General features: G+C 41.0%; 1 protein-coding gene across 4 annotated transcripts in view; it reads left to right on the top strand.

Moving 5' to 3' along the window:
- The window catches only part of LOC140186422 (histone-lysine N-methyltransferase EHMT1-like), a 201,738-nt gene that overhangs the window by 89,333 nt on the left and 85,703 nt on the right, over positions 1 to 26,702 (top strand). For 3 of the 4 annotated variants that reach the window (XM_072240691.1, XM_072240690.1, XM_072240692.1), the window contains 4 exons: positions 18,348 to 18,507; positions 18,922 to 19,049; positions 20,835 to 21,050; positions 22,227 to 22,322. In XM_072240691.1, the coding sequence (XP_072096792.1) occupies positions 18,348 to 18,507; positions 18,922 to 19,049; positions 20,835 to 21,050; positions 22,227 to 22,322 (600 nt within the window). The remainder of the gene's footprint in view (positions 1 to 18,347; positions 18,508 to 18,921; positions 19,050 to 20,834; positions 21,051 to 22,226; positions 22,323 to 26,702) is intronic. The other variant, XM_072240693.1, reaches the window with a different exon arrangement.

Below are 26,702 nucleotides of genomic sequence, written 5' to 3'. Positions count from 1 at the left end.
TTCAGAAATTTCTCCAGATGTTCCTCTGCTTCTCACGTCTGTTTCCATCAAATCAGAATTGTGCATGGCGTCCTACTTACAAATACGATATCATTTCACCAGAGGGCTGCGTGCGCTGCGTCACGTTGCCATCTTCTCCTCCCGCAATCAATAATCATTGAAATATGCAGTTAAATAGATTTTTCAGTAGTAGATTCTCCTTTGTTATTGTTGCCAGCAATGTGTGGCTCATGGTGGCTCAGCTAGTAGAACTGCTGCCTTACGGATGCAGTGACCTGGTTTAAATCCTGACCTTTTGTCCTGTGTCTATGAAAGTTTCACTTTCTCCCAGTGATTTCTTCATGTTGTTTCCTTGCATATTCTCAAAGGTAGTCATGCAGCACATAAACGGACCTCTTACTCCAACTGATCCATGCTGAGCAATATTACTATCTGAGCTAGTCCTGTTTGCCTATGCTTGGCCCATTCCTTCTAAACCTTTTCTGTTATTTGCTCTTGAAGTTGCCCATCTTGTGTGAATGATAGAATATATGGAATTTGATGGGAATATGGGGAGAGTAAAGGGGATTAATGTACAGTTATCATAAATGGATGCTTGATTACTTCTGTGGCGCCATTAAGAAGGCAACGTGCAAGTAGCTCCAATAGAAATCATCAAATATTCATTTTTTTTTACGGCTACAGTTGAATTCCACAACTACAGCCACAGACAATACAGTAAGTGACCTGGTTTTAAGGTGATTAAAAAATCTATTGCTACTCAATGTTGACGAATCTTGGACGGTCTCTGGTTTCTAGTGCAGTTCCCATTTAAGACAGCACTGGTTTAAAAATTTGCTTAAGGAGAGTTCCAGATAGCATTGCTGTCTATTTTGCTGGCAAACGTATGGTCTCTGGAGAATAAAATCTTAAGACCTCAGAGAAAGATTGCTGAACCAGAGGGACATTAGGACCTGTTGTGTTTTATGTTTCACGGAGTCTTGGATAAACCCCACAATTCCGGATGCAGCAATACAGCTTACTGGCTTCACAATTCATCGCCAAGATCGGACTGAGTCTTTCAAAGGCAGAGGAGGTGGAGTACGCTTTATGATCAGCTCCTTGTGGTGTACAAATCTGGCGTTGCTATCGCAATCCTGCTCACCCAACCTGGAACATCTCGTAATCAAGTCCATTTTATCTGCCGTGAGGGGTTTCAGCCATCATCGTGGTAGAGGGTTCATTCACCTCAGGCCTGTGTCAAACAAACTGAGCAATATAGTCAACAGGCATGAAACCCTGAAGCTACCCCCATCATTTTGGGGGATTTTAACCAGGCCAGCTTGAAAAAGTCTCTTAAGTAATCATTACCAACATATCACACGGAACCAGAGGAGCAAACACACTGGACCACTGTATTCCTACCATCAAGAGCACTTATTGTGACATCCGAAGGCTATACTTTGGAAAGTCTGATCATCTGGCTGTACTTCTACCTCCTGAGTATAGGCAGAGACTGAAGACCACTGCACTGGCAGTGAGAACCAAGAAGGTATGGGCAAGGCAGTCCCAGTTGAGCTTACAGGACTGCTTTGAGTGGTGGACTGGACTGTATTCAGGGATTAATCCTTGAGTCCAGATGAGTGTGTGCCTACGAGACCATACTGTATGTACGGGAATCAAAGGCCGAAGGTGAACCAGGAGTTTCATAATCCGCTGGCATTCAAGTCTAGTGATCCAGGACTGTACAAGAGGGCCAGGTGTGATTTGTGGAGGGCTATCTTGAGCAAACAAACAATTCTAAACGAGGCTAGGGGTGTAATCGGATGCACGTCAACTCTGGCAGGGTTTATAGTCCATACCCTTCCTACAGAACAAAACCTAACATCATGAATGGCAGCGATGCTTCACTCCCAGATGAGCTCAGCTTTTTATGCACACTTTGAAAGGGAGAATAAAAGTACAGCAGTGAGGATCCCTGCAGCACCTGGTGACCCTGTGATCTCGATGTCCTGGAGGCTGACATAAGATTGCCTTTCAAGATGGTGAACTTGCGCAAGGTGGCAGGCCCGGATGGAGCACCTGCTGCGGCTCTGAAAACTTGTGCCAACCAACTAGTGGGTGTGTTCAACTGTAGTCGGAAGTTTCTACTTGCCTCAAAAAGGCAGCAATCATACCAGTGCCCAATAAGAGCAGGGTGAGCTATGGTGATGAAATGCTTTGAGAGGTTGATTATGGCTGAAATCAACTCCTGTCTCAGCAAGGACTTGGACCCACTGCGGCTTGCCTATCGCCACATTGTGTCTACAGCGGATGCTATCATCTGGACAGCACTCATATTTATGTTAGGCTGCTGTTTATTATCTACAGCTCAATCATTCCTACAGGTTTGATCAAAAAGCTCCAAAACCTGGGTCTCTGTACCTCCCTCTGTAACTGGATCCTCAACTTCCTCACTGAAAGACCACAGTCTGTGCGAATCTGAAATAACATCTCTACCTTGCTGATAATCAACTCTGATGCACCTCAAGAATGTGTGCTTAGCCCAATGCTCTACTCTCTACACCCATGACTAGGCACAGCTCAAATGCCATCTGTAAACTTGCTGATGACACAACTGTAGTTGACGTAATTCCAGATGGCGTTGCAGCAACAACCTTGCACTCAGCATCAGTGAGACGAAAGAATTGATTGTAGACTTCAGAAAAGGGTAAAGCAAGAATATTTCATTGGAGCTTGAGGAGATTTATGTCACCAAAGACGCTCACACATTTCTACAGATGTACCATGGCAAGCATTCTAACTGACTCCATCACCATTTGGTGTGGGGGTGGACACTGCACAGGATTGAAATAAGCTACAGAGTAAACTCTTGTCAGCTCCATCATGGGTACTAGCCTCCCCAGCATCCAGGACGTCTTCAAGGAGCAATGCCTCAAAAAGGTAGCATCCATCATTAAGGATCCCCATCACCCATTGCTACCATCAGGGGGAGGTGCAGGAGCCTGAAGGTACACACTCAATGATTCAGGAACCAGCTTCTTTCCTTCTGCCATCTGATTTGTGAATGGACATTGAACCCTTGAATACTACTTCACTACTTTTTTGCACTAATGTTAAACCTGATTCTGATTGATGGTTGGCACAGACCTGGCAGAAGGCTGTGCTTCTGTGTTGAACAAATTTAACTGATGTGATTAAGATCAGTTTATTCTATAGTACTGAGCACCAGAATATTCAGAGTAAGTGAAATAGGATCTAGTGCATTCCTGCGTATATGATGATAAATTCTTCTTGGGCTTCTAGCCGGGTAGCGGTATCAATCTTAACTGACGTTTCGATGACAAACTCTGCCATCTTCATCAGAGATGATGCCTAGGCATGTCTAGTCTGGTGGTATATATACCTCTGTCATCCATCCCTCCTGATTGATTAGTCTTCATCCAATCAGGCTTCCACTGTTTCACCTTGTTTCCAATTGAACTCCAGTTCTTAGTTAGAGCGAGGCCTTTGTCCTTGTTAATATTCTTTTTCTCTAGTTTTAGAGACTGACGATGGTGGCTATACACCCTGTCCTCGTTATATGCGTCTTTAGACAATGCGGATTCACAGTTATGTGTTGAACCTATTTCTACCAACTTATCCTTATATGAGTCCAAAACTCACAGTTATGCGAGGCTGTTGGGACGAGAAGCACCGCTTTCCCGCTAATACAAGTCACATGTGCATGCCTCACAGTCTCACTCCCGCCAGTCTCACATTGGTTTTGTCAGCGTGTGGATGTGCGATCTTGCGCTTTTAAACTTTTGTTGTTATTACCTACAGTGCACTGATTTTGTGCTTGAAATATTTAACTATGCCTCCTAAGCGTCCTATCTCAAGTCCTGGGCCAACAGCCAAGCGACAGAGAACCGCTTTAACTCTTGAAAAAAAGTTGGAAATTATAAACAGGGCTGCGTCAGGTGAAGGTAACACGGCTATAGGACGCTACTTCGGCCTGGGTGAGTCCACGATCAGAAGCATAAAGAAAAATGCTGAGAAAATAAAAAGTGCAGTGATTGATTCATCACAAGTGTCTTCAAAGATTGTTACCAAAGTGTGTAACCCGATTATGACAAAAATGGAGAGAATGTTGAGTTTGTACATTGAGCATGAAACAAAGAGAAAACAACACTCAGTTCATCTTCTCTGATCATCTTCATGTGAAAGCTTTGAAAATTTATGGTCGCTTTTGTTCAGAGTCTAGTGAGGAAGTATCAAGTGATATTGTTAGCTTTAATGCAAGTAGGAGATGGTTTCGGATCTCCCCCTCCACCTCCCACTTTCAAATCTCTTACTAGCTCTTCTTTCAGTTAGTCCTGACGAAGGGTCTCGGCCCAAAACGTCAACTGTACCTCTTCCTAGAGATGCTGCCTGGCCTGCTGCGTTCACCACAACTTTTATGTGTGTTGATGGTTTTCTAAATTTGTTAATTGTCATAGGCTTCACAACTTAGCTGTGTGTGGTGAGCAAGCTAGTGCTGACCACGAAGCTGCTGAATGCTACCCTTTGTAGTTGTGGGCTATGATAGCTGAGTTAGGCATCACACCAAAGCAGATGTTTAATGCAGATGAGACCGGGCTTTTTTGGAAGCGTATGCCGAAATGCACTGACATAAGTAAGGATGAAAAGACTGCATCAGGTTTCAAGGCAGCAAAAGATAGGTTGACTCTGCTTAAGTGTTCCAATGCCGAAGGGGACTGTAAGATGAAGCCTCTCTTAGTTTACTATTCACTAAACCCCCGTGCTCTTCAGGGTTTGAGTAAGAATATCCTTCCTGTCCACTGGGCAGCTAACAAGAAAGCACGGGTCACTGGTCAAATCTTTGAAGATTGGTTTGCTAATCATTTTGCTGTTGAGGCTGAATGCTACTGCTGGGAACAGAATCTGGCCTTTAAAGTTCTTTTGTTGCTTGACAATGTGCCAGCCCATCCTAAACATTTGGACAGCATTCATCCTCACATAACAGTGCATTTCCTGCTGCCTAACAACATTGCTGATTCAACCACTCGACCAAGGTGTGATATCCACATTCAGGACGTATTTTTTATGGCGAACTATCTCTCAGATGCTGCAAGCAACAGAGGATTTTGAAAATCCCGGGAGTTTACCAATGGTGAGGGATGGTGGAAGTCCTTCAACATCAGACATGCCATCAACAATATTGATGAATCCTGGAAAGAGGTCAGGTCTTCCACTCTCAATGGAGTGTGGAAATCAATTTGGGCGGAGTGTGTGCACACCCTCAAGGGGTTTCCTGCCTTCACTGCAGCTGTCCAGGATTGTGTGGCCCTGGGCCGTAAAATTGGTGGGGAAGGATTCTCAGATCTTGAGACTGCTGGCGTGGTAGAACTCCTGGATTCTCATGATGAAGAAATAAGTGTGGATGACCTTCTGCGTTTAACCCAGACTGAAGGTGATAACAACGATGAAGAAGAAAGTGTCGAGTTGCAGGTGAAAGATTTACGGTGAAGCAACTGGCAGAATTTTTTAAGGCTGCGGAACACTTAGCACAAATGGCGATGGACATGGACCCAAGTTTAGAACGGAGTCAGCATTTCAGTTGTTTCCTGCGGTCAATCCTTCTTCCCTACAAGCAAATTTATGCTGAAAAGCAAAATGCTGCCAAGCAAACAACCCTCACCACTTTCTTCAAACCAGTGTCATCTCCTGCTGCTGGCAGTTCTATGAGTCTTCCTAAACCCTTGCTGTCCTTGATCATCCTGACGACTCACAGCCATCCACCTCATCCATGTAAAGCTGCCCGACACCACTGCACGACCACTCCTCTCCCGGAGCCAACACACCTGCCACTGTTGGTGAGTACTGTACACCCTAGTATGTTAACTTTCTATGGTTTATTACGTTGAATATTACCTTAAATTGATGAAATATAATATGAATGTTGCCTTGTGCTACTGCTTTTGTGTCGTATTGGTATGAAAATGTGAATAGATTACAGATAAAACATATTTAGGAAGCCCTCCAGAATGCATCCCTATTTTCTCCATTTAAGTAATTATTCACATTATGCGTTTTCCATACTATGCGTCGACTGCGAAGAACGTATCCCCCGCATATAACAAGGATAGGGTGTATATACCAGCGGACTAGACATGTCTAGGCATCATCCGTGATTAAGCTGCTGGAGTTTGTCATTGAAATGTCGGATTAAAACCAATACCTTTACTGGGCTGGAAGCCCGAGAAGAGTTTATTCTTCATTTAAAAAAAGTCGTGAAATTTGTTGTTTTGTGGAATTGTATGGTGCAGGCATAATAAATAACTACAAGTTACAAATTAGGTAAATAGTGTGAAAGAGCAATAGCAAGATAGCGGTTATATACCAGAGTCTGATGGTAGAGGAGAAGAAGCTGTTCATAAAATGGTGACTTTGGGTCTTCAGGCTCCTGTACCACCTCCCTGATAGTACTGATGAGAAGATGACATGCCGTAGATGGTGTGGGTCCTATATAAGACAATAGACAATAGGTGCAGGAGTAGGCCATTTGGCCCTTCGAGCCAGCACAGCCATTCACTGTGATCATGGCCGATCATCCACAATCAGTATCCAGTTCCTGCCTTATCCCCATAACCTTTGATTCTGCTACCTTTAAGAGCTCTATCCATCTCTTTCTTGAGAGCGTCCAGAGACTTGGCCTCCACAGCATTCCATATATCCACCACTCTCTGGGTGAAAAAGTTTTTCCTCAACTCCGTTCTAGATGGCCTACCCCTTATTCTTAAAGTGTGGCCTCTAGTTCTGGACTCACCCATCAGTGGGAACATGCTTCCTGCCTCCAACGTGTCCAATCCCTTAATAATCTTATATGTTTCAATAAGATCCTCTCTCAGCCTTCTAAATTCCACAGTATACAACCTCAGTTGCTCCAATCTTTTGACATATGACAGTCCCGCCAACCCGGGAATTAACCTTGTGAACCCACGCTGCACTCCCTCAATAGCAAGGATATCCTTCCTCAAATTTGGAGACCAAAACTGCATACAGTACTCCAGGTGTGGTCTCACCAGGGCCCTGTACAGCTGCAGAAGGACCTCTTTGCTCTTATACTCAATTCCCCTTGTTATGAAGGCCAGCCTGCTATTAGCTTTCTTCACTGCCTGCTGTACTTGCGTACTTGTTTTTAGTGACTGATGTACAAGAACACCTAGATCTCATTGTACTTTCCCTTTTCCTAACCTTGACTCCATTTAGATAATAATCTGCCTTCCTGTTCTTACCACCAAAGTGGATAACCTCACATTTATCCACATTAAACTGCATCTGCCATGCATCTTCCCACTCACCCAGCCTGTCCAAGTCACCCTGCATTCTCATAACATCCTCCTCACATTTCACACTGCCACCCAGCTTTGTGTCATCGGCAAATTTGCTAATGTTACTTTTAATTCCCTCATCTAAATCATTAATATATATTGCAAACAGCTGCGGTCCCAGCACTGAACCCTGTGGTACCCCACTGGTCACCGCCTGCCATTCCGAAAGAGACCTGTTAATCGCTACACTTTGTTTTCTGTCAGCCAGCCAATTTTCAATCCATGTCAGTACTCTGCCCCCAATACCATGTGCCCTAATTTTGCCCACTAACCTCCTATGTGGGACTTTATCAAAGGCTTTCTGAAAGTCCAGGTACACTACATCCACTGGCTCTCCCTTGTCATCCTCAAAAAATTCCAGGAGTTTAGTCAAACGTAAATTGGTGCTGACTCAGACCAATCCTGTTACTGCTATCCAGATGTGTCGTAATTTCATCTTTTATAATTGACTCCAGCATCTTTCCCACCACCGACGTCAGGCTGACCGGTCTATAATTCCCTGTTTTCTCTCTTCCTCCCTTCTTGAAGAGAGGGACAACATTAGCCACCCTCCAATCCACAGGAACTGATCCTGAATCTATAGGACATTGGAAGATGATCACCAGTGCATCCACGATTTCTAAAGCCACCTTCTTAAGTACCCTGGGATGCAGACCATCAGGTCCCGGGGACTTAACAGCCTTCAGGCCCAACAGTCTATCTAACACCATTTCCTGCCTAATATAAATAGAACTGGAAGGACCCTTACCACCATTCAGGGCCCCAAACAGTCCTTCCAGGTGAGGCAACACTTCACCTGTGAGTCAGCTGGGGTGATATACTGCGTCCGGTGCTCCTGATGTGGCCTTTTATATATTGGCGAGACCCGACGCAGACTGGGAGACCGCTTTGCTGAACATCTACGCTCTGTCCGCCAGAGAAAGCAGGATCTCCCAGTGGCCACACATTTTAATTCCACATCCCATTCCCATTCTGACATGTCTATCCACGGCTTCCTCTACTGTAAAGATGAAGCCACACTCAGGTTGGAGGAACAACACCTTATATTCCGTCTGGGTAGCCTCCAACCTGATGGCATGAACATCGACTTCTCTAACTTCCGCTAATGCCCCACCTCCCCCTCATATGCCATCTGTTACTTATTTTTCTACACACATTCTTTCTCTCACTCTCCTTTTTCTCCCTCTGTCCCTCTGAATATACCCCTTACCCATCCTCTGGGGCCCCCCCCCCCGGCTTTCTTCCTGGACCTCCTGTCCCATGATCCTCTCGTATCCCTTTTGCCTATCACCTGTCCAGCTCTTGGCTCCATCCCTCCCCCTCCTGTCTTCTCCTATCATTTTGGATCTCCCCCTCCTCCTCCAACTTTCAAATCCCTTTCTCACTCTTCCTTCAGTTAGTCCTGACGAAGGGTCTCGGCCTGAAACGTCGACTGCACCTCTTCCTGGAGATGCTGCCTAGCCTGCTGCGTTCACCAGCAACTTTTATGTGTGTTGCATCCATTGCCCTAGGTCCTTTGGCCACTATTATGTAGAAAAACTACAGCACAGAAACAGGCCTTTTGGCCCTTCTTGGCTGTGCCAAACCATTTTCTGCCTAGTCCCACTGACCTGCACACGGACCATATCCCTCCATACACCTCCCATCCAGGTATCTGTCCAATTTATTCTTAAATATTAAAAAAGAACCCGCATTTACCACCTCGTCTGGCAGCTCATTCCATACTCCCACCACTCTCTGTGTGAAGAAGCACCCCCTAATGTTCCCTTTAAACTTTTCCCCCCTACCCTTAACCCATGTCCTCTGGTTTTTTTTCTCCCCTTGCCTCAGTGGAAAAAGCCTGCTTGCATTCACTCTATCTATACCCATCATAATTTTATATACCTCTATCAAATCTCCCCTCATTCTTCTACGCTCCAGGGAATAAAGTCCTAACCTATTCAACCTTTCTCTGTAACTGAGTTTCTCAAGTCCTGGCAACATCCTTGTAAACCTTCTCTGCACTCTTTCAACCTTATTTATATCCTTCCTGTAATTTGGTGACCAAAACTGAACACAGTACTCCAGATTCGGCCTCACCAATTCCTTATACAACCTCATCATAACATTCCAGCTCTTATACTTAATACTTTGATTAATAAAGGCCAATGTACCAAAAACTCTCTTTACGACCCTATCTACCTGTGACGCCACTTTTAGGGAATTTTGTATCTGTATTCCCAGATCCCTCTGTTCTACTGCACTCCTCAGTGCCTTACCATTAACCCTGTATGTTCTACCTTGGTTTGTCCTTCCAACGTGCAATACCTCACACTTGTCTGTATTAAACTCCATCTGCCATTTATCAGCCCATTTTTCCAGCTGGTCCAAGTCCCTCTGCAGGCTCTGAAAACCAACCTCACTGTCCACTACACCTCCAATCTTTGTATCATCAGCAAATTTGCTGATCCAATTTACCACATCTGGGAGATTGTTTGTGTCTTCCCTAGTGAAGACAGATCCAAAGTACCTGTTCGTCTGCCATTTCCTTGTTCCCCATAATAAATTCACCCGTTCTTGTCTTCAAGGGCCCAATTTTGGTCTTAACTATTTTTTTCCTTTTCACATACCTAGAGAAGCTTTTACTATCCTCCTTTATATTCTTGGTTAGTTTACCTTCGTACCTCATTTTTTCTCTGCGTATTGCCTTTTTAGTTACCTTCTGCTGCTCTTTAAAAGTTTTCCAATCCTCCGGCTTCCCACTCGTCTTTGCTATGTTATACTTCTTCTCTGTTATTTTTATACTGTCCATTACGTCCCTTGTCAGCCACGGTCTCCCCTTACTCCCCTTAGGATCTTTCCTCATCTTTGGAATGAACTGATCCTACACCTTCCGCATTATTCCCAGAAACACTTACCATTGCTGTTCCACTGTCATCCCTGCTAGGGTATTGTTCCATTGAATTTAGGCCAGCTCCTCCCTCATAGCACCATAGTTCCCTTTGTTCAACTGTAATACTGACACTTCCGAGTTTCCCTTCTCCCTCTCAAATTGTAGATTAAAACTTATCATATTATGGTCACTACCTCCTAATGGTTCCTTTACCTCGAGGTCCCTGATCAAATCTGGTTCATTGCACAACACTAAATCTAGAATTGCGTTCTCTCTGGTAGGCTCCAGTACAAGCTGTTCTAAGAATCCATCTCGGAGGGACTCCACAAACTCCCTTTCTTGGGGTCGAGTACCAACCTGATTCCTCCAGTCTACCTGCACGTTGAAATCCCCCATAACAACTGTAGCATTACCTTTGCAACATGCCAATTTTAACCCTTGATTCAACTTACACCCTACATCCAGACTACTGTTTGGGGGCCTGTAGATAACTCCCATTAGGGTCTTTCTGCCCTTAGAATTTCTCAGTTCTATCCATACTGACTCTATGTCTCCTGATCCTATGACCCCCCTCGCAAGGGACTGAATATCATTCCTCAGCAACAGGGCTACCCCACCCCCTCTGCCCATCAGTCTGTCCTTTTGATAGGACATATAACCTTGAATATTCATTTCCCAGGCCCTGTCCACTTGAAGCCATGTCTCTGTTATTCCCACAACATCATACTTACCAATTTCCAACTGTGCCTCAAGCTCATCTACTTTATTTCTTGTACTCCGTGCGTTCATATATAATACTTTTAATTCATTACTCCCCTCACCTCCCATATCTATTCCTAGATGATGAGTGCTGCCTTTTTGCAACACAGCCTTTGGAAGATATTCTTGCCAGTTCTCTATGTTGTGACTAAATTTTCTTAAAAAAAAGTGTTGCTTGCTTCTGACCACAGCTACATAGACAATACAAGGAATTGGCAGCTTTAGGGTTGATTGTTTTGGAAGCTTGTGACTGGGTCGCTGAGTTTGGTGTCTTCTATTATATGTCTCTCTGTAGCTATGACTGTAAAACAGCTTGAAACGTCACTTGCAATTATAATTGAAATTGCAAGTGTTGGCGCGATCATTCAAGTTGTTAATTAAAAGGAAAAATTAAATTGAACTCAGGTGATCAGAATGGCCAATTAATGCTGGATATTTCAGTCATAAAATGGATAATAGTCAAACTATGTGATTGCAGTGAGATGAGCAATCAGCTTGTGTTATTATTGGAATGATATAGTGTGGAGGAATTAAGCCCAGCTTTCCTTAATATTACTGCCCAGTTAATCACAGTCAAGAGCAATATCTGCTCTTTTCTTGAAACATCAGATCTTTTTTCCTTTAAAAATAAGCTCTTCTCTGACATTTAGAAGATTGTTGCAAGAAATGTGATAATAGGTGTTTGTAACTTTACTCATATATTGATTCTCATATTGTAAAAGGGCTGGATGGGATAGAATTTGTCATGTGTGTTCAGGAAAGTTTCCTTAATAGGTACATAGAGGTCCCAACTGGAGAGAGTGCAATACTAGATCTCCTATTAGGGAATGAGACATAGCAGGTGACAGAAGTGTGTGAGGGGAGAACTTTCACACTGCCACCCAGTAAACATATTGCCATTAGTTTCAAGATAATTATGGAGAAGGATAGGTCTGTTCTTAGATTTGATATTCTAAATTGGAGAAAGGCCAATTTTGATGATATCGGAAAGGATCTCGCAAGTATAGATTGGGATGGTTATTTTCTGGCAAAATTGTGCTTGGTAAGTGGGAGGCCTTCAAAAGTGAAATTTTGGGACTGAAGAGTTTGTATGTTCCTGTCAGAATAAAAGGCAAGAACACCAGGTTTAGGGAACCTTGGTTTTCAAGAGATGTTAAGCCTAACATGCCCTAGAAGTTCACAGACCAGATGAAGCCTCCAAACATGTCTTTCTCATCAGTTAGTATAAATGAAAGGTATTCAATAAGACTCCAAAGTTGGTTTTCAAGAGATATTGAGGTCATGGTTATGAAAAAAAAGGAGGTGCCTAGCAGGTACAGGCACATTGGAACAAATGGGGTACAAATGGAGTATAAGAAATGTAAGAGAACACTTAAGGAAATCTTTTCTATTATACACCTCTCTGTAGCTTATTGACTGTAAAACAGCTTGAAATGACACTTGTGATTGTAATGGAAATGGCAAGTGTTGGGGTCAGGTTTAAACTAGAGTTGCAGGGCGATGGAAACCAGAGTGCCAGACAGTTGATGGAGAGGTTGTGGACACAGATGTTGATAAAACCTCAGGCAAAGTTGGGATTCGAAGGGTTGAGCATGGTGCAACTAGTATCCTGAGCTGCGTATAGCTCAGTGCAAGAAGTATTGTAGGAAAGGTGGATATTAGTGTTGAAAATCAGATAGCTAGTTTAGTGCGTAGTAAAGAGAGGATGAGTTGCAACGTAAAAGGTGGACCAAATCGAAAAGGGTGAATACAGGACTAAAGGGGTTATATTTGATTGTGCACAGTGTACGGAATAAGGTAGATGAACTGGTAACACAATTGCAGATGGCAGTATGATGTGTAGGCATCACTGAATCATGGCTATAATAAAGCAAAATTTGTGGTAAGCTAGAGTTTTGGGAAGGTTTTAAAAAACCAACAGAAGGCAACTAAAAAGTCATTAAGAAGGTAAAGATGGAATGCAGCCAATAATAAAGAGGAGACCAAAAATTTCTTCAGATACATTGTATAATAGAGAGGCGAGAGTGGGTATTGGACTGCTGGAAAATAATGGTGGAGAGGAAATGGCGACTGAACTGAGTAAGTATTTTGCATCAGTCTTCACTGTGGAAGAGACCAGTAGTATGGTGGAAGTTCCAGGTGTTTATGGTCATGAAGTTTGTGAAGTTACAATTACTAGGGAGAAGGTTCTTGGGAAATTGAAAGGTCTAGAGGTAGGTATGTCACCTGGACCAGATGGTCTACATCCCCGTGTTCTGAATGAGGTGGCTGAAGAGATTGTGGAGGCATTAATAATCATCTCTCAAGAATCACTAGATTCTGGAAAGGTTCCAGAAGACTGGAAAATTGCAAATATCATTCCACTTTTCAAGAAGGGAGAGAGGCAGAAGAAAGGAAACTAGAATATTTCGTCTGACCTTAGTGGTTGGGAAGATATTGGAGTCAATTATTAAGGATGAGGTTTTTAGGTACTTGGAGGCACATAATAAAATAGACCGCAGTCAGTATAGTTTCTTAAAGGGAAGATCTTGCCTGACAAATCTGTTTGAGTTCTTTGAAGGAATAACAAGCAGGATGGACAAAGGAAAATCATTTGATGTTGTGTACTTGGATTTTCAGAAGGCCTTTGACATGACGCTGCTTAACAAGCTACAAGCTCATAGTATTACAGAGAAGATTCTGAGATGGATAAAGTAGTGGCTGATTGACAGGGGGCAAGGAGTAGGAATGAAGGGAGCCTTTTCTGACTGGCTGCCAGTGACTAGTGGTGTGTCACAGGGGTCTGTGTTGGGACCAATTCTTTTTATGTTACATGTCAGTGATTTGGATGATGGGTTTGATGGCTTTGTTGCAAAGTTTGCAGAGGATATGAAGATAGGTGGAGAGGCAGGTAGTTTTGAGGAAGTAGAGAGACTACAGAAGGACTAAGGTTAAGAGAATGGGCAGATAAATGATAGAGGCAATAGGGTTGGGGAGTGTATGGTCATACAGTTTTGTAGAAGAAATAAAAAGGTTGACTATTTTCTAAATGGAGAGAAAATCTGAGGTACAAAGGGACTTGGGATTCATTCTGCAGGATTCCCTAAAGATTAATTTGTATGTTGAGTCTGTGGTGAAGAAGGCACAAAGCATTCAAAGCATTCATTTCAAGAGGACCAGAATGTTAAAGCAAGGATTTAATGTTGAGACTTTACAAAGCACTGGTGAGCCCTCATTTGGAGTATTGTGAGCAGTTTTGGGCCCCTTAGAAAGGATGTTCTGAATCTGGAGAGGGTCAAAGGAGGTTCATGAAAATTATTCCAGGATTGAATGGCTTGTCATATGAAGAGCATTTGATGGCTCTGGGCCTGTATTCATTATTCAGAAGAATGAAGGGTGACTTCATTGAATGGTGATAGAGTAGATGTGGAAAATATGTTTCTTGTGGTGTGAGAGTCCAAGACCAGAGGACTGAGAGGAAAACTGGATGAGCCATGTTGAAATACCGGAGCAGACTCGAACTAAATAGCCTAATTCTACAGTTATATCTTATGGTCTTATGGAAATCAGGAGGGCTAAAGGAAGGCATAAGGTTGTTCTAGCAGACAAGGTGAAGGAGAATTCCAAGGCATTCTACAGATATATTAAGAGCAAAAGGATAGCAAGGGATAAAATTGGTCCTCTGAAAGATCAGAGTGATCACCTATGCATGGAGTTGAAAGACAAGGAAAAGATCTTAATGGGTTTTTTGGTATTTGTATTTACTTAGGAAATTAACACAGAATCTTAAAAGTGCGACAAAGTAGCAGCGAGATCATGAACTGTATACAAATTTCAGAGGGAAAGGTGCTTGCTGTCTTGTGGCAGATTAGGATGGATAAATCTCCAGAGCCTGACAAGGTGGCCCCTTGGACCCCGTGGGACGCAAGTGCAGAAATTGCAGGGGCTCTAGCAGAGATATCTTTAATCATGGGTAAGATGCTGGAGGATTGGAGGATAGCTAATGTTATTCCATTCTTTAAGAAAGGCTGTAAATATAAGCCAGGAAATTGTAGGCCAATGAGCCTGATATCAGTAGAGAATGAGTTATTGGGAAGTATTCTGAGGGACCAGATTTCTAAGTATTTGGATAGACAAGGTCTGATTAGAGTTAGGCAACGTGGCTTTGTGCATGGTAGGTCGTGTCTAACCAGTGTTACGGAGTTTTTCGAGGAAGTTACCAGGAATGTTCATGAAGGCAAGGCTGTGGATGTTTTCTACATGGGCTTGAGCAAGGCCTTTGACAAAGCCCCACATGGGAAGTTGATCAAGAGGGTTCAGTTGCTTGGCATTCAAGATGAGGTAGTAAATCGGATTTGACATTGGCTTCATGGGAGAAGCCAGAGAGTAGTAATAGATGGTTGCCTGTCTGAATGGTGGTCTTTGACTAGCTGTGTGTCACAGGGATTGGTGCCAGTTCTATTGTTGTTTGTCATGTATATCAATGAATCTAGATGATAATGTGGTAAACTAGATCAGCAAATTTGTGGATGACACCAAGATTGGGGATGTAGTGGACAGCGAGAAAGGGCTGAAAAATGGCAGATGGAGTTTAATGCAGACAAGTGTGGGGAGTTGCTTGTTGGGAAGACATACTTGGGTAGGATTTACATGGTGACTGGTAGGGTGCTGAGGAGTGCGATAGAACAGAGGGATCTGACAATCCAGGTACATAATTCCTTGAAAGTGGTGCTACAGGTAGCTAGTGTTGTAAAGAAAGCTTATGGTACATTCATAAATCAAAGTATTGAGTACAGGAGTTGGGATATTTTGTTGAAGTTGTATAAGACGTTGGTGTGGCCTGATGTAGATTATTGTGTGTAGTTTTGGTCACCTACCTACAAGAAAGATGTCAATAAGATTGAAAGAGTGCAGAGAAAATTTACAAGGATGTTGCCAGCACTTGAGGATCCGAGTTATAGGGAAAGGTATTGAATATATTAGAATTTCATTTCCTAGAGCGTAGAAGAATGAGGGGAGATTTGATAGAGGTATACAAAATTATGAGGGGTTTTGGTAGGGTAAATGCAAGCAGGCTTTTCCTACTGAAGTTTTATGAGACTAGAGCTAGAAGTCATGGGTTAAAGGTGAAATATTCAAGGGGAACATGAGGGGGAACTTCTACACATGGAGTGTGATGAGAGTGTGGAATGAGCTACCAGTGGAAGTGGTGGATGTGGGTTCTATTTCAAGATTGAAGAGCAATTTAGATAGGTACATGGATGGGAAGGGTATGGAGGGCTATGGTCTGGGTACAGGTCGATGGAACAAGGCAGATCAATAGTTTGGCACATACTTGTGTTCAATAACTATGACTTTATGATGTAAAACAAGTAGATTGAAGTGATATAAGAGTCCCATTTCGCTGCTCAGAGAAGTCATTTTTTGGTACACATATTCTGGATAAAGGGCAGGTAAATTAGAAGGAAATCATTTCACTTGAAGTAGGAGGAAGGCATGAATTAAAGATTTGGAAATTGTTGGTAGAAGTGGAAGCGTACATCACTGTGCTGTGACCCAGAAGGATGAATATAGACTGTGTTGGGAAGTATAATTAATTTGAATAGTTCTTGGGTGGCGTACATACATGAGCCAAATGGCCTCCTGTGCTGTAAGTTCCTGATCTTGTGATTTTTTTTTTACTGAGCTAATAAGTCAACCTTTCCTGGTCACATAAATTGTGACTGGAAATAAACCCGGCTTACTGATACTTGTTAGACTATCAGCTTCAATGAAATTTGCTTTTTTTAACCAGGAAATTGTAAGGCAGCAAATGTTTTGGATCAGCTTACCTATTGGAAATCAGAAACAGCAGTAGACTTTTCATCAGAAGTGAAGTCAGCGATCTGAAACATGAAGTGCTTGTACAGATTTTGTCTGAACTGCTGGACATTTCATCTTTTTCTAATTTTATTTCAGACTTTCAGTATCTGCAGTGTTTTAAAAACAGAAAACCTACAGCACAGTACAGGCCCTTCGGCCCACAGAGAAGTGCCAAACATGTCCCTACCCTACCTGTTTTGCTTTTGTTTTATAATTTAACTTACATTGGAATCAATCCCACACAATTTCTTTTAGGTATCAGTGAATATAGAATATTAATTCAGATTATCAGGAATGCTAGTATTTTCAATAGTCTACACACTTAGAAAACTAATGTTGGTTTACTAATTTTGCATGCTATCCAGATGGTTATATTTTGTACTTTCACAAGTCTGTCACAAGTCTAAAGGTTTAGACTATTTTCCAAACAAAGAGAAAATTCAAAAATCAGAGGTGCAAAGGGACTTGGGAGTTCTTGTGCTGAATTCCCTTAAATTAACTTGTAGGTTGAATGGATGGCAAGGAAAGCAAATACAATGTTAGTACTCATTTCAAGAGCAGTAGAATATAAGAGCAAGGATCTGGTGCTGAGGCTTTATAAGACGTTGATCAGATTGTATTTGGAGTAATGTGAACAGTTTTGGGTCCCTTATCTAAGTAAAGATGTGCTGGCATTGGAGAGGGTGCAGAGGAGATTCACGAGAATTATTCCAGGAATGAAGGGGTCAACATATAAGGAGCGTTTGATGGCTCTGGTCCTGTACTAGTTAGAGTTTAGAAGACTGAAGAGGAATCTCGTAGAATCCTGTTGAACATTGAAAGGCTTAGACAGAGTGGATGTGGAGAGGATGTTTCCTATAGTGAGTGAGTCTAAGACCAGAAGGCTCAGCCTGAGAATGGAAGGATGGCCATTTGGAACAGAGATGCGAAACTTCTTTTGCCAGAGGGTGGTGAATCTGTAGAATTCATTCTCACAAATGGCTGTGGAGGCCAAACTATTCAGTATATTTAAAGCAGAGGTTGATAGGTTCTTGGTTAGTTAGGGCATCAGAGGTTATGGGGAGAAGGCAGGAGATTGGGATTGAGAGGGATAATAAATCATCCATGATGAAATGCCAGAGTAGACTTGATGGGTTGAGTGGCCTAATTCTACTTCTATGTCATCTTATGGTAATAAAGAAGCTTCATATTAGATTGCTACCAGACACAAGGATTACATAGCATTTTGACGTTTACTTCTGTTTTAGCAGCTGAAAAAATTTTTTGCCAAAAAAAACTTACTTCAAAATCTTTTGAGCAAATAATATAAGATGTAGTGCTTCTTTTTAGAGAGCAATTTCATTGATCAAGCACTAGTTACATTTTTTTTCTTGATTGGAGTGGGCTTTGATTAGGTTTGTATTTATATGTAGATTGTGCAACAGATTTAGCTGGGAATCATTGTTTGTTATTGTATGTGCAGTGGTACCTTGCAAACCATAGTGTTAGAAGACATTAATTTTCTACTTCTACTTTTAAAGCCACCAAACAAAGACCCAAAGGAAGAAGGTGTAAATAGTCTAGAATGTGGGAAAAATCCACCACCACCATCATCTTCACCATCACCACAACCAACATCACCACAGAAACTGATACTACCTCAGAATCAGAACAATTCAACCACTAGTAAACCACAGTCAGGTAATAAGAGTAACTGAACTGGAATACAGTAAGTTTTATTTAAATGTGCATTCATTGTCACGAAAATTCAAGTGATGCAGATATTATAATTTAATAAAATAATTAACAGTAAATATGTTAAGGCTGCTAATTTAGAGGTAAATTTCCAATAGTAAATTTAAAAATTCCTGACCATACTACAATAAAATATGCGATGGCAGAAATGTTTTTAAATATAGTATTTTATTTTAGTATATATATTTTGATTAAATAGTTCAATTGATGTATGTCTTTAGATAGTGCAGACATTTCCAATTTGAATGAGTCTCAGTGCAATTATAATTGAGATAGTAACACATAAACATGAATGGCAGCCATACCCTTGTAGACCATACATTTCTTATTAAATATTCAAAATAATTAAAACTTTGACAGTGGCTAGGAAGAAGAAAAGGAAAATGGGAACTTATAGCCTGGCTCCTAAGAAGAAGACCAAACTGTTTAAACAGCGCACCGTACTTGAAATGTTTCAGAACATGTCACAGTCTGCATCTGACATGCAGGTGGGTCTAGAAAGTGTAAGCCTTCTACTCAGATTTTATTTTCCATTTCCACTTATGAAAAAAATGTTGTAGTGTAGATAAGAATAGGATTTCTATTTCAAACTGTTTGTTTTTGCTCTGGTTAGGTGTTTTATTGTTTATTTTAAGAAAAAAAAATCTGATATCAAGTGAGTATTGGTACTGGTCAAGCAAAGCTCCACTGAGATCATCCTTTGTCCTTTTTAAAAATCGTGCTGAGGTTAGATTTTCTTGGCGAAATGCATTCTGCAGCTTCAATTAAAATATGATAACCCAGAAAACAAAGCACCATTTCTTTTCATTTATTTTGCATTAATATGTTTTAATTTGAGGAAGAAGTTACTTCAACTGTAAATCAACTATCTTGTTAGATCTGGAAAGTTTGTATATTGGAGCAAAAAGTGTTGCATTAAAAAACATTTATTGGTGTATATGAATGTATGAGAAACCATGTTGCTTGCAATCTATTCTTTCCAAATTCTGAGTTAACTCTTGAGTTTTATCAGAATTAGTTGGGAGTAATTTTAGGGAAGTTGTGCAATAGGATAAACTACAGTAGAATTTAGGTGACAAAAGTGATACAGCAAAGTGGGCTTGCAAGCTTTCTGGCATTTGATCTCTCATGCGATCTTTTTCACAAGCCCACCATTTTGTTTTTTTCCTCAGTACTGATGAAAAATAACTGACAAATCTTTAATTCTTCTTTTCTCTTTTTGTGGAAGCTGCTGAAGAGAAGAGCATTTCAAGTTATTTCTATTTTTATTTGCGATCTCTAGTGTTTACGGTAGTATTTTTTATGAACTTCATGGCATAACTGATACTTTTTTTTTAACCCCCGAACGTCATTTGTCTGAGTCTTGCTGGACAAAACTTTAGGACAGTCCTCGATCTACCCCTTCCCTTTTCTGCTTCAGACTGAGCAAGACTAGTTTCCATAAACACTGCCTAAAATACAAGACTTTTCCACATTTCCCTTTTTGTAGAATTTGGAAATTCTCTTAAGTAACCTAGAGTGGTGTAAACACAAAAGAATGTATATTCTTGTTCCAATGATTGCAAGAATTGGCCAGGTAGACAATATTCAGTATACTGCTGTCCTTACATTTGATCATGAATGCTGGAGCATTGCTTTAGTTGCAGTTCCCCCTATCATGGATTGAATTGCAGAACTTTAAATCTTCACAGGTGAAAAGATTTCAGTGATCAGATTTGAAATCCCCGCAAAGATTTGTAGTGAGACTTCTGATGCACCAGAGGGTGCTGTGCTATGCTGGAAGGTTGCATATCTAAGTAAATTGAATGATATTGCGAAAACAGTAATGCACAAAAAGGGTATATGAAAACTGTAAGGAAATTAATTTTTCTTGGAAGTAGCACAAAGTAAGCTGTCGACTGGTTTATCATGCAGGGAAAATAATGACATGAATTTGCTTGTGCAATTTATAGTAATTATATTTGAATGTTCAGTACTTGTAAATGTTCACTAGCTATATTTACCAAAGCATGATTTTCAAATGTATAACATGGTGCATGATAATTCTAGAGATGACTTATTTTTATGAAAATTAAGTGAAGTTTAGAGATGTGGGCAGATGAAACAAGGCAGAGCAGACTACAAGACAACATATGATGAATCAAGAGTGTTTTGATTGGATGATGCTGCACTTGGTATTTTAAGATCTAATAGTCCAGATCAGTGTATCATGCTCTTCTATTTTCATGTCTGAAATATGTTCCTGAACTTTGTCTTTTTTTTCTATATTGAAGGAACAGACTAATCCCTCCAATGGTGTTACTCAGAACGTAAATGGAGAAAGTATTGACACATCTCAAGGTATGGAATCTGAGGACGATGAAGAGGAAGAAGATGAAGAGGAGGAGGAGGAAGAAGAAAAGTACAGTATTGCAGACCAACCAGATTCGGAGTTAACCATGGACTTTAGGGGGCTTGACCATATTCGCAAAATGGAGATTTCTAAGAAAGTATGTACTCGGTGCTGCTTTGCCAGTTAATTTTCACAGTCCAAGACTTTTTACAGCTAACAAATATGAATATTTGCAACTTTGGGAATAAGAAATCCTGGTTATGTTTAACTGCCAGCCCTGATGTCCATAATTACATAACAGAATCAATAACCAGAATTCTTTCTGATGGTCCTTATATTGCCATTTTAACAATCAGGGTCTATTTGCAAACTTTGTAAGCTTCTGATTTACATAGAAGTTTCTCTTTAACTTTCAAACAAATTCATGTTCCTGTTGTTCACTTGTTTTTCGTGGGGTTTCTTATCAAATTTACTTGTTGCTTTAATTTCTAAACAGACTTGAACATTTAATTTAATTTATTGTAGGTTGAAATTGCAAATGTACTTCAGAGAGTCCATCAGAAATTATTTTTTGATGCAAGCTGGCTTTCTGATGGTGTTAAAACAATTACTTCTCTACAAGTAGTTTGAAAATTATAACAAACTAAGCTGATTTAAGTTATCCTTGACTATGTAGATTTGTGAGGAAGTGATTTGATTATCCTGTAAGTAGAAATTAATGCTTTCTTAAAGAAAAAAAACTCAGCTACATTTTATAAATTGCCTTTCTGTTTCCTTCTGCAGAAATCCAGATATCCATTGCACATCTCCATTAAATGTATGCTGTCTATATTCTGCTAAAATATGACAAATGAAGTATTGAGATGTCAGTAACTTTATTGATTGATTGAGATACAGTGTGGAATAAGCCCTTTGAGCCGCACCACCCAGCAAACCCCTGGCCTAATCATGGGACAATTAACAATGACCAATTAACCTACTAACCGGTATGTCTTTGGACTGTGGGAGGAAACCAGAGCACCCGGAGAAAACCCATACGTTCCACAGGGAGAATGTACAGACTTCTCATGGATGACATTGGAATTGAACTCCAAATTCCAAAGCCCCGAGCTCTGATAGCGTTGCACTAACCACTTTGTTACTGTGGTGCCAGTAGTAGTAAATCCCTCTCATTTTTCCACCTGCTTTCCAATGAACCCAGAATTATTTTTATCAGTTATCTTAGCCACAGTTACTTTATTTTTGTTATTTCTTTTCCTTGGGGCTCATGATACCTACAAATTTACTGGCTATAGGTTGCAGTTTGCTACAGAAATTTTATTTCATCATACAGGCTAACTACCAGCAGGAAGAATATGATCTTGAAGAGGAACAAGATTCTGATGACTTGGATGATGATGATGATGATGAAGACTTTGAATCTGATGTGGTGAGTCATTTGTTCTGGATGTGTATACACTTTAGATATTTGACTCAGAGGACATTTTACTTCTGAATATCATTATTTGTACATTGTTATTCCTCTCAGTATGTTGTGGTGCATTGGATGCAACCTTGCCATTTCATTAGCATTTTGTCTTGTTTTTTACGAGACCGGGTTCTAACTCGATGCTCAACCCAGCATGAATGGAAATCCGAACACGGGACCATTCATCTCAAAGTCCAGTGTTGGTGCCACTACACCACTGGGTGGCTATCTGTACATTGTTATGAATCATTTGTTTCTACCAAAAAGATCTTAAAATCTTCTGTTCTACATTTGTTTCCTGGTTCATGTTGTGATTATTCTCTAGATCAAGGAGCAATTGAGGAAATATCTTCAATGATGGTGGCTTAGCCTTTGACCTGTCATGTGGATTTGTGAAATAGTGATTAGATGTGAATGGGTGCTATGAGAATTTGAAAACTAACTTTTATTTTCAATGGACATTAGTGATTACGTTTCTGATTGTTGACCTCAGATTTACTGTGAAACAGGCAAGTTAATGTTTTTCATCTAAGAACAGATGAACAAACACATTTGCCAACCTCAAAAGAAAAATTCACAGTCCAATAAAGAAAATGGAACTTTCACAAAAGTTTGAATTAGAATGCCCCCTCCTTCATTTGTATTACAGAGTGTCAGTGAGAATGGTAGCATGATTAGGTCAATAAAACCAATCTGATTTTGATGTTGGGGGTAGTGGGATGTAGAATTGGTCTTGTAGCTAGGAAGGAGAAATGTACATTTGAAAGACTATGTTTGGTGCTAAAAGGACAGTTACCTTTTCCTTGCAATTGGCTTTGTCTCTTTGTCTTATGGGTTTCCAGAGGACTGCTGTATATATGCATAATAGTGAAATGTGCTAAGCCAAAAAATAAGTTTACTGCATGTTCTTGTTGCACCAGGGAAAAATAAACACATCATGAAGTGGGAAGAGTGGAAGAAGCCTCTTATATCATTCCCACTTTTCCCTCCTTACCTGGATCCCCTGCTCTTTCGCTCCCTCACACCTTTTTATACTATCTTCCCTCTTTCTTTGTAGTCCTGCTGAAGGCTCTCAACCTGAAATGTCAGCTGTTTATTTCTATCCAAAGATATTGCCTGACCCACTGAGTTTCTCCTGCTCCGTTGCATGTTGCTTCAGACTTCCAGAATTTGCAGTCCGTCGTGTCTGTGTTTGTTCTTATTGAACTGTAGAAACCTGAGGAATGATGTTATATAGGTTTATAAAATATAAGAGGCAAAGCTCAGATGGATTGTCACAGTCTCTTTCACAGTGCAGAGGACTCTAGACTCTGGAACATAGAACAGTACAGCACAGGAACAGACCTTTCGGCCCATAATGTTGTGCCGAACCAGCTAAAAAGTAATTTTTTTTAACCCAAAAACTATTCCTCCTACCTACACAATGTCCATATTGCTCCATCTTCCTGATAGTCATGTGCCTATCTAAATGTCTCTTAAAAGCTTTTAATGTATTTGCCTCTACCACCATTCCAGGCAGCACATTCCAGAAATCCACCACTCTTTGAGTTAAAAAAAAATTACCCCTCATGTTCCCTTTGAATCTACTCCCTTTCACCTTCAATACATGCCCTCTGGTATTAGACATTTCTACCCTGGGAAGAAGGTACTCTGTGATACTCCAGATACTCTTACCTATGCCTCTCATAATCTTATAAACCTCTCTCAGATCTCCTCTCAGCCTTCATTGCTCCAGAGAAAACAACCCAAGCTTGACTAGCTTCTCATGCTGGCACATGCCCTCTAAATGTGGCAGCAGCCTTGTAAACCTCTTCTGCACCCTCTCCAAAGCCTCAACATCCTACCTATAGTAGGCCAACCAGAACTGTATGCAGGGCCTAACCAGAGGGTTTTTAACAAGGTATCTGATATCATCCCTTCTGGCGGAATGACCCGGAAAGAGAAAGCCAGTGAGGTCTAACTGTAATTGGCAATTTGATTAAATTATCCTTCTCTGTGTAAGGTCTCATAGCTCACTTCTAGAACATCCAACTAGAAGAAGTAGCCTCTTGGAGCTTACCATGTAAATCCTTCACAGAGTCTGGAATATCCCAGTGTCACTGGAAAGTCATGTTCTGTCTGATTGGCAGGACAGTTGAGCTCTAGGTGTTGGGGACAGGGCAAGTAATCAAGCTGTGCACTCCTATTCCCTTAAGAAATGTAGACTGAAGATGTATATAGTTCTGTTTGAAACCAGAATTAGATAAACAGAGTGATTGTCAGTGAGAGAAATTTCCAGAGAGTGTATTTTGCTCCTTTGTAGTGTTGATATGGTTTGCTTTGAGCATTGTTCTGCAGTTCATGTATAAGTTGATTTGTATTTTGTTCTATTGCTCTGAGTAAAGTAAGTAAGCCTGCTAATTTGTCAAGAACTCATCATTTTGTGAAACCAGTGTGTTTAGAAATGTAGCCCCCTAGTAAGCCTCAGGCTCGCTCAACTCGCTTTCGTCTAGGGGAAGCAGTCTTCGGCCCCGCCAAACTGGGTAATCAAGTTTGTGTGGATGCTGTGTGATGTACTCCACCCCGCCAAATAACAGACAATACACCATATGTGATTAAGTGATTACACTTTATGGATCTTACTGGAACTATGTAATTAATAGAGATAAAATATAAAAGGAAAGTAAAAGGCGCCAAACTTATCAAAGTTCAACCACTTCGTGCACAACAGTTGGAGCTCAAGTAACGAGGTCCTGTTTCCACCATGCGATCCCCTCCGACCACCTCAATCTGCCGCCTGGGACTAACCATGGTGGTTGACCAGACGCTGCACACGAGTCTGTCTTGGTCTCCTGTCCTCGCCGTAGATCCTGGACCTCGGACTCCCGCTCGGGGTCCGTCCCGTCAGCCAGCTTACAGCATTGCGTTCACTCCCTCTGTGCCCATCGCGCCTTCTCCCCCAAAGCCCGCGCAGCACAATAATTTACAGACACACAAGAAAGAGTAACATCTATCCCAATTGGTTCATTCTCTTTCTTATTAATAATATAACCCAAACAAGCAGAGGGAGAGAGAACTCCTTACATCGCAGTTATTTCAGAAAAGCCATTTTAATTATAACATAACAAAGAAGCCATTTTGATTAGCCTACGCAGTAACATAAAAGAAGAAACCCCTTACAGAAGTTATTCTGGATGATGATTGATTTACCATGAGCTTTCATCATTTGCCTAAATATAGGGCAATGGTAGACTGAGGTTGGTTTCTGTGAGAGATGAGTGGTACTTAAACATGTGAGAATATTTGCACTCAGTGTTGACATTATTAGATATAGGAGGGTATGTTCATGGTTTTCTGCTACTGTACTCCATTCACATCAAGGTTCCACATGTGTGTTCAGAGATGCTGTTTTGCACTGTTGTAATGCGTGCTTATTTGAATTACTGTTGCCTTTTTGTCAGCTTGAACCAGTCTGGCCATTCTCCTCTGACCTCTTTCATTAGCAAGATGTTTTCACATACAAAACTACCACTCACTGGAGGTGTTTTGTTTCTTGCACCATTCTCTGTAAATTTAGAGACTGCTTTCCCTGAAAATCCCAGGAGATCAGCTGTTTCTAAGATACTCAAATCACCCCATCTGGTACCAACAGTCATTCCACAGTCAAAGTCACTTATTTCACATTCCTATTCTGATGTTTGATCTGAATAATAAGTGAACCCCTTGACTATATATGCATGCTTTTATGTGTTGAGATGCCACTACATGATTGGCTGTTTTGAAATTTGCATAAATGAGGTGTACAGGTGTAACCCTCTTGCCGTAGACTCATAGTGAGTTAGCTTGTACTGAGAATGTAAGCTAACAGTAACATCACTCTGCAATGCATGGGGAATAATGATGAAAAGGCCACTTCCAATAAGTAAACATGTCTAGTGTAAATATGATTGGGTAAATACAAAACCTTAAAGTTTGAATGTTCCTTTAAGGGAAAGTAGGACTGTTACTTGTATGAATACTAACACACCCTTGCATACATACCGTTCGCCAGGAAGCAATAATTTAACTCACACCAGTATAAGCTTATATTAAAGTTGTATTGACAAAATATTTTAAACTATAATAAACTTAATAAAGAAAAGGGCCCATTACACATATAGAAGTAGCCAATACAGTGCACATTATCATTGGACCTCTTGGTTGCATGATCAATCTGGTTTGCTTCACTTCGTTTGTGTACGGTAATGAACAATTCTGCCTGAAAACTCAGTTCAAGTGGAACATAATATCCATGTCCAAGGACAAAGCATTGAACTGTCCCCAAGGTTATGTCTTAACTGGCTCACTAAAGCTTATCTGCAC

The sequence above is a fragment of the Mobula birostris genome, chromosome 22 (genome assembly GCF_030028105.1).
Source record: "Mobula birostris isolate sMobBir1 chromosome 22, sMobBir1.hap1, whole genome shotgun sequence".
NCBI lineage: Eukaryota > Metazoa > Chordata > Chondrichthyes > Myliobatiformes > Myliobatidae > Mobula > Mobula birostris.
This window is presented reverse-complemented; position numbering and strand designations above follow the sequence as displayed.